The sequence below is a fragment of the Lipotes vexillifer genome, unplaced genomic scaffold (assembly GCF_000442215.2).
Source record: "Lipotes vexillifer unplaced genomic scaffold, Lipotes_vexillifer_v1.1 scaffold311, whole genome shotgun sequence".
In the NCBI taxonomy this organism is placed as follows: Eukaryota; Metazoa; Chordata; class Mammalia; order Artiodactyla; family Lipotidae; genus Lipotes; species Lipotes vexillifer.
The window spans coordinates 689,630-707,615 of record NW_006791012.1 but is presented as its reverse complement, the minus strand read 5'-3'; the positions used below and the strand labels follow the sequence as shown (position 1 = coordinate 707,615).

General features: G+C 44.7%; 1 protein-coding gene across 1 annotated transcript in view; it reads left to right on the top strand.

Annotated features, from left to right (window-relative positions):
- PLEK (pleckstrin) overlaps positions 1 to 16,835 on the top strand; it is a 24,770-nt gene extending 7,935 nt beyond the window's left edge. The window contains exons 2-9 of the mRNA XM_007464087.1: positions 1,666 to 1,821; positions 2,070 to 2,251; positions 4,091 to 4,182; positions 7,339 to 7,523; positions 9,186 to 9,290; positions 14,231 to 14,314; positions 15,159 to 15,228; positions 16,559 to 16,835. Coding sequence (XP_007464149.1) covers positions 1,666 to 1,821; positions 2,070 to 2,251; positions 4,091 to 4,182; positions 7,339 to 7,523; positions 9,186 to 9,290; positions 14,231 to 14,314; positions 15,159 to 15,228; positions 16,559 to 16,695 — 1,011 coding nt within the window. The 3' untranslated portion in view covers positions 16,696 to 16,835. The remainder of the gene's footprint in view (positions 1 to 1,665; positions 1,822 to 2,069; positions 2,252 to 4,090; positions 4,183 to 7,338; positions 7,524 to 9,185; positions 9,291 to 14,230; positions 14,315 to 15,158; positions 15,229 to 16,558) is intronic.
- The last annotated feature ends 1,151 nt before the right edge of the window (positions 16,836 to 17,986 follow it).

Sequence of the window (17,986 nt, the reverse complement as noted above, 5' to 3'; positions counted from 1 at the left end):
CTTTCCCTAGGTTTATGAATTGTTAACACATGGCTACATTTGTCTTATCTCTGTATTTCTATATAAATATACACACATATTTTTATGCTGAGATATTTGAGAATAAGTCAGCTTATCATGCTCCCTCATGCCTAAATATGTCAAAATATACCTTCTAAGAATTAGAACGTTCTCCACAGTTTTCCAAATTGGATGTACCATTTTGCACTCCTGCCAGCCATGTATGGGAGTTCCAGTTACGTCCTTGCCAAGTCTTGCTCTTCTCAAGCTTTCAAAATTTTAGATGCTTTAGTGGGTGTGCAGAGGTATTTCACTGTGGTTTTAATTTGCATTTCCCTGATGGATAATGATGTTAAAAACTTTTTCAGAGGTTTTTTTTTTTAATGTAGTGCCTCTTCCAGTCTTTTGCCCATTAAAAAAAAATAGATTATTTGTATTTTTTCTTATTGATTTGCAGGAACTCTTTATATTCTGAGTTTCTCTCTCATAGATGTAAAACAGAAGGACATTTGATTGAAATTATTTCATGTGTTGGCATAGTGTCTGACCTTGCCCATTTTTTCTAAAAGGGAAATAATTCAGTGCTAGCATGAATAATTATTCTGCATGTTCAGAAAAGAGATAGTGTGTATTAATTTAAAACTTTTTTTTTCAGTAACTAAAACAAAGGAAACACTTGGACAAGCAAAATGACAGTCCCACAAGTATTTATCTTCTTTGCATAAATAGTCTTCCTTTTGGGAAACTGGACCTTTATATAGAGGCTCTTTGTATTTTAAGATAAGCAGCAGGCTCTTCTGGGAACTGGATGATAATCCCATTTTGTGGTAGTCACGAAAGGGTGACATCGTGTGTTCAAAGATAAGAGGCATAGAACCCTGTTCTCTTCCTTTTCCAAAACCCTCCCAAAATATAGATAAAAAAGAGAGACTTCCTTGATGTAGTCAGAATGGTTATCTGTTGATAAAGGGACAGTTGGCATTAACCCAAACTGAAAACTTTTTAAGTAAGGATATTCCTAAAGGCCACACTGACATGACAGCATCATGCTGGCATTAGAGACGGTTCTACAGGTGATTTTCATACCTCTTAGCCATGCCTGTACACAAGGCTGTGCTCTGAGTTTCTTCCTGATGTTCACATCCAGATAAAATCTGATTACACCAAAGGATGGAAGTAACTGCAGCTAGCATGCCACCATTTATGGCACATGCTATTGATGGTGGCACTTTTCCAGTGAGTCCAGCTTCAGGCATCCTCTACCCTTCAGTCTGAGTTGGCACTTGAGGTAGAATCTATTTGCCATCCCTACGTTGAATGGAACACAATGGGCAGGGCTGGGAGAAAATAAGCCACAGATAGTCAACCTGAAATGTACAAGGAGAGTTGAGATTCACACCCTATTCCCTTGGTAATGGCCCAGGAGAGGCTTATGGTCTAATTATAGATGTGTATATATTTTATCTTAAAACTTTTTAAAAAAAGTTCCAGCAGAATGGTATTCCCCTTCTCCCCTGAAGGCTGCTTTCCTAGCAGCCTGGTCACACAAATGTGGGTCACCTGTGTCCACACTGGCCAAAGCTAGGCTATTTATCAAGCCCTTTGCCACCTATAGAAGAGTTTTAGAAAACATCATTACCCAGGCTCTTTCTGTTGTCATTACAGGGGAGCATGTTCAACACCTGGAAACCCATGTGGGTTGTATTGTTAGAAGACGGAGTTGAATTCTATAAGAAGAAAAGTGATAACAGCCCCAAAGGAATGATTCCCCTGAAAGGAAGCATTCTGACTAGCCCTTGCCAGGACTTTGGCAAAAGGATGGTGAGTTGATGTCGTTAACCACAATGAATACCTTGTCAGGCGCTGACCTTTGAGACCATGCATAGCCTACAATGTGAATGGAGCTTCCTGGGCCAGTCCCTCCCCATACCACCCACCCTCTACCCTGGGCATTTGGGTCTCTCTTGGCCAAGCACTTCCAGAACAGGGTTGACTCAACTGCTGTGCTTCATAAGCGACCTCAGCCCCTTGAAAGGAGTCATTCCTAATGGGATGTGTTTTGATTTCAGTTTGTGTTTAAGATCACTACGACCAAACAGCAGGACCACTTCTTCCAGGCAGCCTTCCTGGAGGAGAGAGATGCCTGGGTTCGGGACATCAAAAAGGCCATTAAATGCATTGAAGGAGGCCAGAAGTTTGCCAGGAAATCTACCAGGAGGTCCATCCGACTGCCAGAAACCATTGACTTAGGGTGATTTTCTTTTTCTTTTTTTAATTCTTTTTTATTTTTTTAACATCTTTATTGGAGTATAATTGCTTTACAATGTTGTGTCAGTTTCTGCTGTATAGCAAAGTGAATCAGCTATACATATACATATGTTCCCATATCTCTTCCCTCTTACGTCTCCCTTCCACCCTCCCTATCCCACCCCTCTAGGTGGTCACAAAGCACCGAGCTGATCTCCCTGTGCTCTGCGGCTGCTTCCCACTAGCTATCTATTTTACATTTGGTAGCGTGTATATATGTCCATGCCACGCTCTCACTTCGTTCCATAGGGTGATTTTCTATGTTTGCTTCCCTTCACTCTTCCCTCCTCCCACCCTGCTTCTTGAGGAAATCTCACAACAGATCCTGCTCCAAGGCCTGCTTTGGTCACCTCTGAAGGCTGTATCCACCCTTCCAGGTCCTTAGTACTGGCACTTGGTATACTAAGATGTTTACCTGGGTCTGAAGGAGTGATTGTGGCTTCTCTAAGGTCTAGCAGTTGAGGAGAGGAGGCAGTGGAATTTAAATCCCCTCATTTTGGGTAATCTTGGCAGAGAGAGAGAGATGGGGGATGGAGAGAGAGAGAAAGAGAGAGATATATATATAGAGAGATGCATCGTTTTATTTATAAAGTAACCGTAATAAGTTACTCTTAAAAGAAAGCTTCAGGATCTATAGGTAGGTAGGAAAAGGCACAGGCTGTGTGTCGTAGTAGGTAAGGTTTCAAGTTCAAGTTCACACATTCAGCAAGGGTAAACACCTCTCCTAGCAGGAAGACATTTGTGTCTTGGCCTAGTTTAACGACCTCTGATGTTGACTGGCCTGGAATTGCAGGTGATGGTCGTTGCCTAAAGGTTGATATCACATGAGCCCCTTTCTCTAGGAGTCTCTTTACTTTTTGCTGGTTTTTGCTTTTATGTGGAAAGCATCCTGTAACAGGAGCCCTGCCAGGAAGAATTCCATATGGGCTACTTAAATTCCATATTGGTTTACAAAATGGGTGGGGGAAGTCCTTAGGAGGGGACTGAAAAAAGTCCTCTGCATGCCTCATGCCGGGCGTGGCAGGTCACAGGAGTCTGATGAAATTTGTGCATTGAGCTTAGAGAGAATGAGCACTTTCTCTCACCAAGAAAGCTTTTTGGTAAAGACCCAAGAGGAGTTGCCTAGTCTAGCTGTAGCTGCTGGGTGGGGTGGTCAAGTGACCACATTTCTAGCCACAGCTGTCAGAGCTAAGTGCGAATGATGCTTGTGCTATGTGGAGCCACGAGATCCATGAAAGTGACCTTGGGTATTGTTGCTTGCAATTTCTCTGATAAGGCTATCTTTAGTTTATTACTTCAAGGACAAAAATGAGAATGTCTCACTGTTTTGCTTTATCTCCTAATTTTTAGGATAAAGGGATAAGCTTAGTCAAGACATTCACTTTCTGAGAGGCAAATGTCTATACCAGATGGTCTCTTGAAGGACACAAAGAAATGGGACATGAGGATTGAGCCCCAAGAACCTTTCATCTTTAACACCTAACTGGGGGCAACTTTCCATCTCAGACACTAAAAATTAAACCAGCAGAGTTTAGTGAATTTAAGAGACGTTAAGTACCTTCCCAGTGCATTTTGCTGAATGTTGCTCAGGCCACAAAGTTATGCGATTATGAACTCTGCCCTCTAATGATGTGCTTATGATCTACTGGAGAGATTAGACTCAGGGTTCACCTGGGGAGGGGGAGGCTTGTACTCAGGAGCAGCCCCTTCGAGGTGGCGAATCCCAGAGAGGACTGGCCATTCTGAAAAGCTCTTACTCATCCATGTGTTTTCATCTGTGCAGTGCCTTGTATTTGTCCATGAAAGACACTGAAAAAGGAGTAAAAGAGCTGAACCTAGAGAAGGACAAGAAGATTTTCAATCACTGCTTCACAGGTAAAAGGCCTTGTGAGTCTGAAGTGGGGCTTCTGGGGCAGGCGGTACGGAGGCCTCGCTCAGCCTCACATGTGGGTGATGGATGTAGAGCATGGGGGCGGGGAGTGGGGTCATGGAATGCAGACTGGTGGACATGATCATTGAACTTCCCCAGCATGGGAGGAGAAAGAAGGGTGAAACAAAACTTTGTCGTTCAAGATAAAAATCTCAGAAGTTCCAGCTATATCAATCAAAGGGTCATATTTTGTTTTCCAATAAATGGCAGGATGTTGAAATAGACACAGAGGTGAATAAGGTGATAAACAGGAATCAAGATACCCAATGTAAAATTTAGGTGGCAATATTTGGGAGGCTGCACAGGGTGAGGCATTATGTATTATGGGTTTAGGGAGGTGGTGTAGTGGTTTAAAACGTGTTCTTTGGAGGCAGGCTTCCTTGGTTCAAATTCTAGCTCTTCAGCGTACTAGCTGTAAAACCTTAGGCCAACAATTTAGCCTCTCTGTTCTTCACTTTCCTTGTCTATCAAATAGGGATAATCGTAGTGCACCTACATTAAGGCTTGCTGTAACTGTAATGTGTTTAGAACACACGCTAAGTACTATATGGTGCAAGCTCTCAATGCAGTTATTATGATTAAGGAGTCACATGTCTGCACAGACAATCAATTCTGTGTGTTCAGAAAAGAGAAACAACTCAGGGGTAGTTGGGATGAATAGAAGGTGGTGCCTAAATTCTACTCTGAAAGATGGGTAGAATTTCTTTAAGTATTTGTGGGAAGGAATTCTGATGAGGATAGTTAGGCTGAGCAGATGGTGAGGACAAAGTTATGGGGCTGAGATTTCCAGAATATTCATCAGGGAAAGAAAATGACCAGCCTGGTAGGACTGATGGTTCCTTAGGGGAAAAAAATGAGGACAGTTTGGGACTAGGTTGTCAGATGTCAGACATGGCTGACTTATGGTGACAATAGAGGTCAAGAGAGGAAAACACTGAGAAGATACAACAGATGGAATCTGAAGGGCTGTCCAATCAACAGATAATTCACAAAAAAACGGTAGAGGTCAATGTTAGGAAGGTGGAGGATAAAGGGTGTGATCTGGGGTAATGGGGGGAGGGAGTGGGTAGTATCCCAGGGGAATTCAGCCTCAGAGAGTCCAGGCAGTAGCGCATTAGCATGAGAAAAGCCAGGGTTGAGATTTGGAATCCAGATACCAAGAATAAGGCAGGGTCCTAACTCAAGTAGGACTGAGGTCTCTAAGACAAAGCCTCTGGAAAAAGAAACCAAGGGGAGGTTCTGATATAGATCTGGGCACAAGGTCCAGGTTAGACTTATTTCCTGTGAAATGTCTTACTGAGTCCCAGAGTACTGGGCTTGAACTACTTAAGTTCTCTCCATTGAAGGTCAGACAGGATTCTAGAAATTCAGGTGGCTTGAGCCTTCATGTGGGACTCGGGTGGTCTCAGCAGAGAGACAAGTCTGTGGCAGAGACTGGGACTCAGGCACTGATGACATGTGATGGAGGACCTTGAATGTCAGGTGATGGGGAGACTAGACTGAAATTGTCTTTCGAGCTTTGGCATGCCTAGCTGAACACATATGGAATCTAAGATCAGAACACAAGTGAAGGCCCATTGCAGGTGTAACTCGGGCCTAAGGTCACTTAAACCCTCTGAGTCTTAATTTTCTCATTCTTAAAAGAGGTCTGTAATTACCGCCCTACCTCTTTTACAGGGTCACTACAAGGATTAAAGTCAGAAATGCAGTATTAATTAGTTTATCCTTCTAGAGAAAGAAAAGTGGGCAAAACATTTTGTATATGAAATTCATGGAAGGTACACTAATCAACTGCTTTCACTCTTGTTTCAAGGATGGCATATCCTACTGCTCTTGCTTTGATGACCTGGGACCTGTTACGTTGGCTCCCTGGTTGGCTACGTTTGTACAGAATACATATGTGTGCGTGTGTGTGTGTGTGTGTGTGTGTGTGTGTGTGTGTGTGTAATGTTTGAAAGAAATTCGTTTTATTTATTTACTTATTTTTATTGAAATATAGTTGATTTACAATATTGTGTTAGTTTCAGGTGTACAGTGCAGTGATTCAGTTATACATACATATATATATATATTCTTTTTCAGATTCTTTTCCCTTATAGGTCATTACAAACTATTGGGTATAGTGCCCTGTGCTATGTGGTAGGACCTTGTTGGTTGTACAGAATATTTTTCATAAAAACTTTCATTATAACGGGCTAATAATCCAGTTGATGGCTCCTTGCAATCCTCTCTTGAGGCAGAAGGCTGTTTGAATGGCTTCTCAAGGTCTCTACTAGACCCTTGTCTAAGGTGTGACATTCGGTGCAAGGGACATCATCAAATTCGAATTTAGGACATACGCGTACTGTCATGGTGTTTTCTGCTTAAAAATTTGCAATAGCTCTTCACTGCCAAATATCCTAATGTGCCATCAAAGCTCTCCCCACTCACACTGGGCCTTCCTCTCTCTCTCTTGTCATTGTTTGCCTTCTTTCCACCAACTCCTCCCCCCACCCACCAGCGGCGCTGCTTCATGCCTGTGTGAGTCTGTTCGCACTGCAGCTCCCTCAGCCCCTGCTGGTTCCTCTCGGCCCCTGCCTGAGTAGATGCTTGGCAAGCATCCAGTCAGTGTCACTTCCTCTGTGAAACTTTTCCTGATGGCGTGCACACGGTAGCCCTTCCCCCACCCACCCCTCCACACCTTCCTGCAGATTTGACCCAGCAGCTCCCTGTATCCATCCACAGCAAAGCACTTGTCACAACACTTATTACGCAGATCTCCTTTTTAGATTCCCTGAGGAAGCCTCCCCAGTACCCATCACAGAACTTAGCTCCTAGCAGAAGTTCTAGGTCATTAATGGAATAAACGAGTGGGTTAGTAAAAACCATTTCTTTATGCACGCCTTGTTCCTTGAGAAGCATGTAGATGTTTTTCAAAACATTTTATATGGTTCCTTTTGTTTCCAGGTATCTGTCCCACGGATTTCATTTTTCCTTCTTGGAGTAACAGGGAAGATGAGACAAGTCCGACACTTGGGTCATCCGGAGCTCTCCAGGGGCAACTGTCAGTGGCTTGTTCTTTGGTAAAGAGAGCTAACATTCCCTCTGATGGTCCCATCCAGGTAACTGTGTCATCGACTGGCTGGTTTCCAATAAATCTGTTCGGAATCGCCAGGAGGGTCTCGTGATAGCCTCCTCCTTGCTCAACGAAGGGTACCTGCAGCCTGCTGGAGACCTCTCCAAATACATGGTGGATGGAACTGCTGAAAACCCTTTCCTCGACAACCCCGACGCCTTCTACTACTTTGTGAGTGAGAGAGCTCCCCACCTACTACTCCTCCTGGCTTGGGGGCTGCTCTGGGCGGGTTCTGGGTTGGTCTCAGTTCATATCCGCCGTGAAAGAAAGAGCCCAGCCCTACAGCGTTGATCCATGTCCCTGACTTGACAGCTGTCCCCCTCCACCATGCCTGTCACATCCAGTGAGATTGTGTAAAGGAAAATATTGTTCACTTGAATAGTTTTCTTTATTTACTTTTTAAAATTTGCTATATCTATTCTTATTCTAAGCAAGAATTCTTTTATAAAAACTTATTAGGCCCAGGGGCTTCCCTGGTGGCGCAGTGGTTGAGAGTCCGCCTGCTGATGCAGGAGACATGGGTTCGTGCCCCGGTCCAGGAAGATCCCACATGCCGCGGAGCGGCTGGGCCTGTGAGCCATGGCCGCTGAGCCTGCGTGTCCAGAGCCTGTGCTCCACAACGGGAGAGGCCACAACAGTGAGAGGGCTGCGTACCGCAAAAAAAAACCCCAAACTTATTAGGCCCAAGTACATGACAGGCACCCACCTATACAAAGGAGTTACAGTAGTGGAAAGAAAAATAACAGGCAAAAATTATGGCCCTCTGGGAGCTTCCTTTCTAGAGGGAGATGTGTAAAATCACAATGGGCCAGTTTTATATTTCCAAATAAACATTAAAATATGTGACTCAATACAAAATGTGTTCACCCAGGTTCCTTCCCCCTGCACCATGAGTATCCCCGGTGGCATGCTTACCACAGATTGGGAAACACTGCATTGCACAATATGGACTTAATCTTGGGTTACGTGAGAAATCTGGCAAAGTGGATTTCTAGGGGGATTTTGGCAATTTTGTTTCTATTTGGGGTCAGAGCACAGAAGTAAGGAAGCTGCTTATAAAAATGAAGTGAATGTCACAGAGAGAGTTTCATTTCACTTTGGGGAAGTTCCCCTGTCAGAATTTTTTTTTTTTTTCAGAATTTTGATCTGGTTGTTTATAGCCATTTAAATCTGGGACTCTAAAAATACCCAGCACAGTGGCTCCTCTTCCTCTGTGTGATTCATTGCTCTCTTGTAGCTGAGCAAGGCCCAGTCCCCTCCTGACCTCAGAGGATGTGGCGGGACACGTGCTCTTGGTCTTCTCAAAGTGGAGGAGCTGAGTGGCAGAGGGCGTTATGGAGATTGTGTTGTGTGCAGTGTCTTATAAACTAGTCAACTCTGCTGTCAGGGATTTGGCCATAAGGTCCCAAGAGAAGAAAGGCTTTGAAAAAAGATGTGCTGAGCTAGACTTCCAATATAGCTTGGGGAACCCAAGAAAATGAAAGGATATTGATAAAACCACACTTGAGCGGACACAAGAGAGCATCTGGCAACAAAAAATAAGCATCTAGATGGGACTTTCCTGGCAGGCCAGTGGTTAAGACTCCAAACTTCCACTGCAGGGGGCGCCGGTTCAATCCCTGATCAGGGAACTAAGATCTCACATGCCACATTGCAAGGCCAAAAACAAAACAAAACAAAACAAAAAACCCAGAAACTTTAAAGTTCAGGTTGTTATAAACCAATAAACCACAGGGGGAAGGAGTGGCTGGAGGGGAGAGGGAGATGGAGATGGTATCAGTAGCAATATGCCTAAGACTGGGAAAATAAACTTGCTCTTTGGTTCCCCAATAGCCAGACAGTGGGTTCTTCTGTGAAGAGAATTCCAGTGATGATGATGTGATTCTGAAAGAAGAGTTCAGAGGCGTCATTATCAAGCAGGGATGTTTACTGAAGCAGGTGAGTGGTCACTACTCTTCCATTCTAACCTTTCTCCCTTACCAAGTCCTTTGTATTCTAAATCACCAAATGGTATTTTGTTTGTTTGGTCAATAGTCAATTAGAAAATGACACCCACCTAGTGAAAGATAGACAGATAGTTAAGTAGATGATCAAAGTGGCATTAGGTCAGGAGGGCTGAGGCAGGCAGGGCAGAAGCACCTTAAAATAGGGAAATTTGGGACGTCCCTGACAGTCCAGTGGTTACGACTCCACGCTTCCACTGCAGGGGGTGTGGGTTTGATCCCTGGTTGGGGAACTAAGATCCCGCACATGCTGTGAGGTGCAGCCAAAAAAATAAAAAATAAATAAATAAAATAGGGAAATTCTTCTTCTATCAACGTTTCAAGAAAATGCCGACCCTTTCGTTAGCTGGAGGATATCAGCTGGCTAAGAGGTGCCTTCAAAAGACAGGGATGTTTCATAGTGAAAGCACTTCCATTGGCCTATCCCTCCTCCCTGCAAAGTAACCAGGAAATAGGAGCAGGCCATACCCGGAAGAGGAACATCATAAACCACTGAGAGCAAGGAAGTACCATTTCAGACTGTGGGTGGGTCATGGTGAGACCAAATCCAGACCAGCTCTACAAGAGCAGCAGCAGACAAAGGTCAAATCTGCTCAGAGGGCGTGGACTCAGTAATTACCAGGTGTCTACCAGTGCTGGCCACTGTCAGTCTGGAAGGCAGGGGCTGGGGTGAGCTGAAGAGCTGTGGTTAGTTACCGGGCTCCAAGGCACGGGATGCCAAGAGGTAAGAGAACAGAAGGGCTGGAGCTGAGTGAGGAACTCAGGGCCAACACCTCTACAGGAAAACACGTGAATATTCAGGGTGAAACGACTGAGGCTAGCATATGTTGTGGAGAAGCCAAAGCTGCTTTTTAAGGCCAAGGTCTTGCCCTCGTGGCTGTGCCGTGAGCTGTCTTAAAGGCACTTCTCAGTACGTTAACAGAGAGAATCTGGTTGCCGTAAGGAGATTTCCATGCATTGTCTAGAGGTCCCGTGGGACTGAGAGATTTGACTTATAATAGGACCCTGAACTTCCAGGATGAAGAGAGAACCAAAGTTGAGCGTATATTTATACTTAAAAAGGAGAACGTTGATATGGATTTTGAGTTTCACTAGGGGAAGTAAGGCATTAGTGTGGAAAACTTACCTTCACATCAGGTTTTGAGAGAACGAGGTCCTAGGGAATAATACAGCCACGGTTTAGAAAGGATTCTAGACTATTCTAATAACTTTTACGACAGGGTGCTCACTGACTAGATTAAAGGGCGAGCATAGGAGCAGGCCCAGCCTTATGCAGGGAAGGATCTGGCAGTTGCCCATAGGCAGAGGTTGTCCATCACCTGCTTTCTCATTTGTTCTGACAAACGTTCCTACGTTATCTGGCTCTTTCATTACAGGTGCTGAAAGGTGGCTGTTAAAGCAGGAATCACTTGGGGGGGGCGGGTTTCATTGTTTCCTTTTTGTTGATGTCTTCTATAATTCTATATTGTTATCAGCCATGAAGGACTTTTCTTGAGTTAGTTGATCTGACAAGCCTTAATTTAGAGTGGAGCCCTGAGGAAACTGAACATGAAGGTTGAAAAGGCGTAGACAAAGTCCCAGCTGGACTGGAGTCATGTCCAGGCAAAGGGCCCAATGGAGGTGCCGGATGGCCAAAAGTCGGCTGAGGGTAATGGTGCGAGTGTGCGTTGAAGGTAATAGCACTGGAGGTAGGCTTACTTGCCTGTTTTCCCTCGCCTTCTTTACGTGGCCTTTGGTAGGTGCAAGCTAGCCTTTAGATTGCCCAGTTGGTGCACATTTGAATCCTCCAGGGATCTGTTAAAAGTGCACCCCAGGCCAATTAAATCAGAGTCTCTGGATGTTATAAGGTCCCCAAGAGATTCTGATGTGTGGCCAATGTTAAGAACCACCTTTTTCTTAAAAGTTAATTTATCCTATTATCAAAGTACCACTGTTTAAATAGTCAGAAGCCTCCTTTTAACACGAAGAAAACAGAAATCTTTGTGCATTCAGGAATTGTGTTCTTTTTCAATATTCTCCCCTCTAATTTTGGGGGGAGGTAGAGGGAAGAATAACCTTTTCCACTTGAATTGACAGCCCCCTTTAATGTTTCCAGTCTCTTGTCTTGGTGGTTTACAACCCTGGTTCGTAGCAGAATCACCTGAAAAATTTTTGAAAATCTTCTCTTTAAGTACCACAAAACTAAACCACCCTGTGTCTACTGTTGGGAGTTAGCCAGGGTTACCTGTGTAGAAGGCTTATCTAGAAAAAGGACACCTGTGCTCCATACTTGACAGGTGGGAAGTGGCTGCATCCAGCTGGTGGTCGGTCTCCTCCCCCCATTTCCCCCCTCCTTCTCTCATCCCAGAGGAAATAATTCTACCTGGGGGCCGAGCAAGTTTGAGGATGAATGATTTGGGATTATATTCAATATAATCCTTTGCATGTAATTCATTCTGTGACGACAGCGAATAAAATATCTAGTTTCTCAACCACGTGTGGATTCTTTGATGAGGAGATTCTTTGTGTTATATGTGTTCTTCTTGTATCCGCTACAGAGTTCAGCATCCTTCTTGGTCTGTAATAGGCAACAAATATTTTTAGAGTGAATTAAATCGAATATAAGCACAGCCGTTCCTCAGTATCCACAGGGGATTGGTTCCAGGACTGCCACGGATACCAAAATCTGTGGATGCTCAAGTCCCTTGCATAAAATGGCACAGTGCACAGATGACGCTGACAGAGCAGCAACAATTCTTGGAAACCCCAGGCACGCATGCATTCCTTAAAATACCCCAGGAAATAGTCAGTCAATGAACGATAACTCTTCAGTGCATCACACTGTGATACCAGTGAGGGCTTAAAGACAATGCGGTGGTTGGCCAGGGTTGGTTGATTTCACATCCTCTTGTACCTTGCTCTTCCACTGACTTGTACTTGATATTCACCCAGTAATTGCGTAAGAGAACGTGACTTGTGTATCCGTGGGTCTGGAGGAAACGGCGTGGGGCAGAAGCCTTAGTGTCCTCAGCCTATGGGCAGCATCAGCTAAGGCAAAGAGCAGGCACTCATAACAAGAATTCTAGAAACTGACGCTTTACAAAAGCCATTCTGTATGTGATACTGCGGATAGAAGTATTCTCTGTTCTCCCATATGACTCTACAGCGTTCCTAGCTCCATGCTTCAGGCAAGTAAAAGGTTCTTCGGAGCTGAGCTCCTTGACCAGACGACCTGCCAAATAACTTAGACCCATTCCTGAAAGCTCTCTTTAAACTCTTCTGACCTGGCATTATGAAGGAGACACAGTTTGCTAAAGTCACGAACGTTTCATCGCTTTCTACACAAGCGCAGTGAAAAATTTTGGAAAATTTGTATATGTGCCTCTTAGCATGTGGTGCTTCAGAAATAGCAGACAATATTCTTTATATTGGCAAGATAGAAACTATATATTTTCTAATCTAATTTTTTTAGCTTCTGGAGTTGTCATTTGAATTTACTGTGGGAAATCATAGGATCAGTTTTAACATAACATTTTAAACAACTGCTATCAGCTAATTGAAATAACTGGGTAATTCAAGGCAATTACAAACAGATATGAAGGGGCTCCCGTGTGCCAGGCACGGTGCTGGGCATGGGAGAAACAAAGATAAACAGACACAAATCCTGCTTCAGAACCCACAGTCTAGACAATGTCAATGTTTAATTCTATGGGGAAGGGCCAAGTCCTATTCTTCATCATGTCTGTCACAACCACTATTGCTTCCAATTTCCATTGCTGCTACCCATTGTTAGTCCCTAATGATTTTATGCCAGGATTGTTGCAATCATTTCTTGATGATCTTCTTATTACCATATTATCTTACCCCTGGCTTATCTTTAACCTACAGCTGGTCCATCCTGTATGTTGTCACCATATTAATCTTCCTAAAATGTCACGGTAATCTTTTCCAACTCAAAAGCCACCGATGACGATACCCCCATGTTTCATTTTTTACTGTTTGCTTCCACTTTTCCAAACTTGCCTCTGCTGTTCCTCATGAGCCCTGCCGTCTAGCCTGACTGGTCTTACTCATCAGGGTCTGAATATGCCTTGGACATTCCCACCGCTGCTTTTTTTGTTGTCAGTGGTCTTCCCACCCACCTCTTTCTCACCTATATAACTCCTGTGTGTCCCACATGGATAAATGTAGGTTTTTATGAGGCCCTCTTTGACATCCCAAAGCCACAATTACATACCCTTCATTTAAATCCTTTGAAACCAGGACCTACTGTATAGCACAGGGAACTATACTTAATATCTTGTGATAACCTATAATGGAAAAGAATCTAAAAAAGAATACATATACGTGTGTGTACATAACTGAATCGATTTGCTGTATACCTGAAACTAACACAACATTGTAAATCAACTGTATTTCAGTAAAAATTTAAAAAACCAAAAAAACCAAAAAAAACACCCAAATTAAGTTTCCAAATAATAAATAAATATTTAAGAAATCCTTTGAAACTCATTACCTATACATGTTATTTGATTTGGACATTTGCTATTTTATATTTCCACGTAGGTTATAAACTCTTGGAAGCACAGGGCCATGTCTTAAATCTCTTGATAGCCCCCCATTACCTAACACAGTACGCTGTACATAGCACTGTCTTATATAATGCTAAAGCTGTAAGACAATCTTAGAAATAACTTAATCCATGATTTAATAACATCTATCTACTGCTATCTCTCTGACAAAGGTCTGGGTTGTGGCCTGATTTCTCCTGGAGTTAGGATTTCATCTTTATTTTTTTCTTATTTCAACTCAACAAGACTTATCACGTAGGTACTAGGTGTACTGAGTGATGCGAAAAACTCATCCTTTCTTTTTCTGTGTTGATCTTGGATACAGGGGCATAGGCGGAAGAACTGGAAAGTGAGGAAATTCATTCTGAGAGAAGACCCTGCGTATCTGCACTACTATGACCCTGCTGGGGTGAGAGGCTGTGCTCGATAAACCCGTCCCACTAGAAGCCTCTGCTGCTTCTGTTCACTGGGCTTCCCCGGCCCCTTTCTGCTCTGCTGAAGCCCCTTTCCTCTTCACGATCCCCTCTTCTTTTTCCGCACCCTCCTCTACCTTTTTCTACCCCTTCTTATTGCAAAGATCTGAGATCTTAGGCTTTGAGGCCAGCAGAATCACAGGGATGGAAGAAAATATCACTATATGGTCATTTATTTGGTCGACTCAACATAATTTTCTTTGTTTGCCCCAATCTGATATTTTCAGGGGAACTCAACCAATCCAACACTGTCCTCTTGGCTTAATACGCAAAAAAGTGATCATTCCTCTTCTAGGCCTACTTCAGTGAGAACATTGTTTGAGTCCAGCCATTTGGGCTGTTGATTATTCAGAAGAGGGCTTTTTCCTCAATAAAATGAGCCATGTCTATCTGGGCTGGGTCCTCAGCCTCTGCTTGCAGTGCAGGGCTCTTCGATTCCCTCCTGTGGAGGTTATATTACTATTCTGTTGCCTGGGGCCAAGGGGCTCTGGAAATGTGTGGTCCTTCTCTCATGGGACGTGATGATTCAGCCTCACTGCCTCCTCTGCCTGCCACTTTTCTCCGGATGTGAAGCTCAGATTGACTTGTGTCTCCTCTTCCAGCTTCCACACCTCCCTGCTGTGTGGACTGAGGGATGGAGGCTCCAGAAGGGGTTCTCTTTCATCTCTTTCTGCTCTTATCTACACCACAGTGAGCCTGCGTGGCTTTTGCACCAACAGGTTAAAGTATACCCATACATTTTACTTTGGAAACATAATGAAGGACTCCTCTCTCCTTTAGGGGGAGGATCCCTTGGGAACGATTCGCCTGAGAGGCTGTGTGGTGACCTCAGTGGAGAGCAGCCCAGATGGTAAGAATGAATTTTTGTGGGAGAGAGCTGTGTCTACCCAGGGTCCCTTCCCACACCTGGGCACCCTGAGTCAACAGCACTCACTCCTTCACTCCCTCACTCAGGCATGAATGAATTTACTGTCTGAAAACTTTAGAGAGACCCAAAGCTATTCTCTCCCAACTGCTGCGCTGGCTCTCTGGGCTTCGGGGACTTGGAGTGGTTTTGTGGATGTCTTGAATAAATCCTAGTGCAATGCTGAGAAAAATCCATCACCTTAGAACTGGCTTAGATGGAGACACTTGTTACCTCCTGATGCCTGAGACTGAGCCATGACATTCCTTAAAGGGGACCTTTTACAGACCAGGAAATATCCCACAACAAAAGGCACATTTGTGCCGTGAGGCAGTGTGGGGAGCAGGAACTGCTCCTGGGTTATAGTTAGGTCTAGGCTAGTTAGTGAGCGGCACAACTTTGCGTGAGTTGCCTAACTAATCTGTGCTCTCCCGTCTCCTCTGAGAATGATGGAGTCGCACCAGATGACCCTTGGGTCCTGATCACAAGTCTGTGATTTGGTGATGGAATGACCGTGTCTCCTCAGGTGTAGGGATGGGGGTGTCAGTGGGAAGATGCAGTTCAGACATCCGGACCCCGGTTTCTCCTTGTCATTTTGGGTTTATGAGGATATAGAGGCTGACAAGAAAACACTGCAGCTGCAAAAGCCAAGATTTTTACTATTCCCGGATCTGCTCACTCGCCTCTCCCCGTAGAGTCTTCCTCAGTGTTGGGGTGGAGAGTGTGCTGCTTTGTGATCTGAGATGGATGTGGTTTAAGTCTTGTCACAGTACTGGGAAGTGTGCTGCCTTCCGGTCTTTCAGCAAAGAGTCTCACTTAGCCCTTGATAAAAACCAGTTCAGGCTATACTGATGGCATTGGTGGTGAATCTGGGGTTTTTTTGATGTTTTAAAAAATATATATTGAGGTCAGCTCTTGGTTTATATTGTGAGTGGAGGAAAGATACTCACTGGACACTATTACAGGGTTACTCGTTAAACACTGTGTGCAAAAGTGAGAAATTTAGTTTGCTTATAAAGTATAAAATGTTTCTCCTTGAGTGTTTTACTTCTTACACACACGCGCACAAAATCATACTACATTCCTGTATATATAAGCACTATATGTATAATCGTATAATGAATATGTATGATCATACAGTGATGGTAAGTTTGAAAATCACATACTTAATTTTCTTGGAACGCTTGAAAAATGGGGATTTCATTGCTTGCAGAAGGAGGTTGAGCTAGGTGGCCGTTCTGGTGCCCGTGCCCACTGTCGCCTTCTCTCTCACCAGGCAAGAAGAGTGATGAAGAGAACCTCTTTGAGATCATCACGGCTGATGAAGTCCACTATTTCTTGCAAGCGGCCACCCCCAAGGAGCGCACCGAGTGGATCAAAGCCATCCAGACGGCCTTCCGGACAGGGAAGTGAGGACACGCCGGCGACCTGCACCACCCCGCTTCCCGAGGGAACCTCATGGATAAGCTCGGTCCAGGGGCCTGGCCACTTCTGCGAGAAAGGGGCCCAGGGGTGGGACATTGTCATCTTCGGGGGTCCTGAGCGTAACTAACCACGTGCTGCGTGATGTTCGCCTACACCGACCACATTGCTCACTGAAGCCTCTCTGCTACTCTCTGTGTCCCCCAGGCAGATGTGACAAGCTGTGTGGCCTGGGGACATTGCTTACCCTCTCCAGGCCTCAGGTTCCTCCTCTGGAAAATGAAGGAGTTGAACTAGGAGAACCCTGAGGTCCTCCCTAGCTTCAAAAGCCCCGCGATTCTAATACCCATGGCAGTGCAGCCGGAGTCCCTCTGTGACCAAGTCTTGGCCTTCAGAACCTGAACCAACTCTTCCCTTTAAAACTGTTGCCCATCTGTACTAAGAGCACTAGGTACAAACCTCTTTTTTTCCCTTTTGCTGCCTTCCCTGGCTCTTGGCCACAAGATCATATATCACGGTCAAGGAGAACCCACTTCCTTCCTTGCCCTACCCAGAAACTTCCTGAGAGCCAGCGCCGCAGTGGTGGCTTTTAGCTTGAAGCCTTGTGACGACAGCCTGGAAAGTTATGTCTTCTGAGAAAAAGACCGGAGGAAACCAGGAGTAGCCCAGGGTCCTCTCCACGTTTTGAAGCTGCCCAAAGCAGGCGTGTTCCACTCGCACTGGAGACTGATCTGACTCGGGGCTATCTTTGTCCCTTTCCAGAGCATTTCTCTACCATTTTTTCTAATTAGGAGCAGGAACTCCAAATCTGCAAGATTCTATTTCATTTGAGTGTTTACAGAAAAATGTGGCCAGAGGGGTTTTCTCTATGGGGTCTCTCCATGGGTGAAGGGGCTGGACAGCTGCCCACCTGAAGTGTCCCCCCAGCTCCAGAGGGTGGAGGGGCTGGATCACAGGCCAGCTGATTGGATGATGAGTTTATACAAAGACAGCTCTGAAAGGACTTACATCTAGACAGCACGTGGAGGTGGCCGTCACATTGTGCCATGCCTTCAATTCTTTAGTTAAAGATACTGTGGTTGTGCCTTAAAGCATACGCTTTAAGGACAAGCTGTCCGGTCTCATGCTTGGCCTCTGAGGGGCCTCATGGACCCATCATCAGCCAGCGGGATCTGACCTAGATTCCCCAGTATTTTTTTTTTTTTTTTTGCGGTACGCCGGCCTCTCCCTGTTGTGGCCTCTCCCGTTGTGGACCACAGGCTCTGGGTGCGCGGGGTCAGCC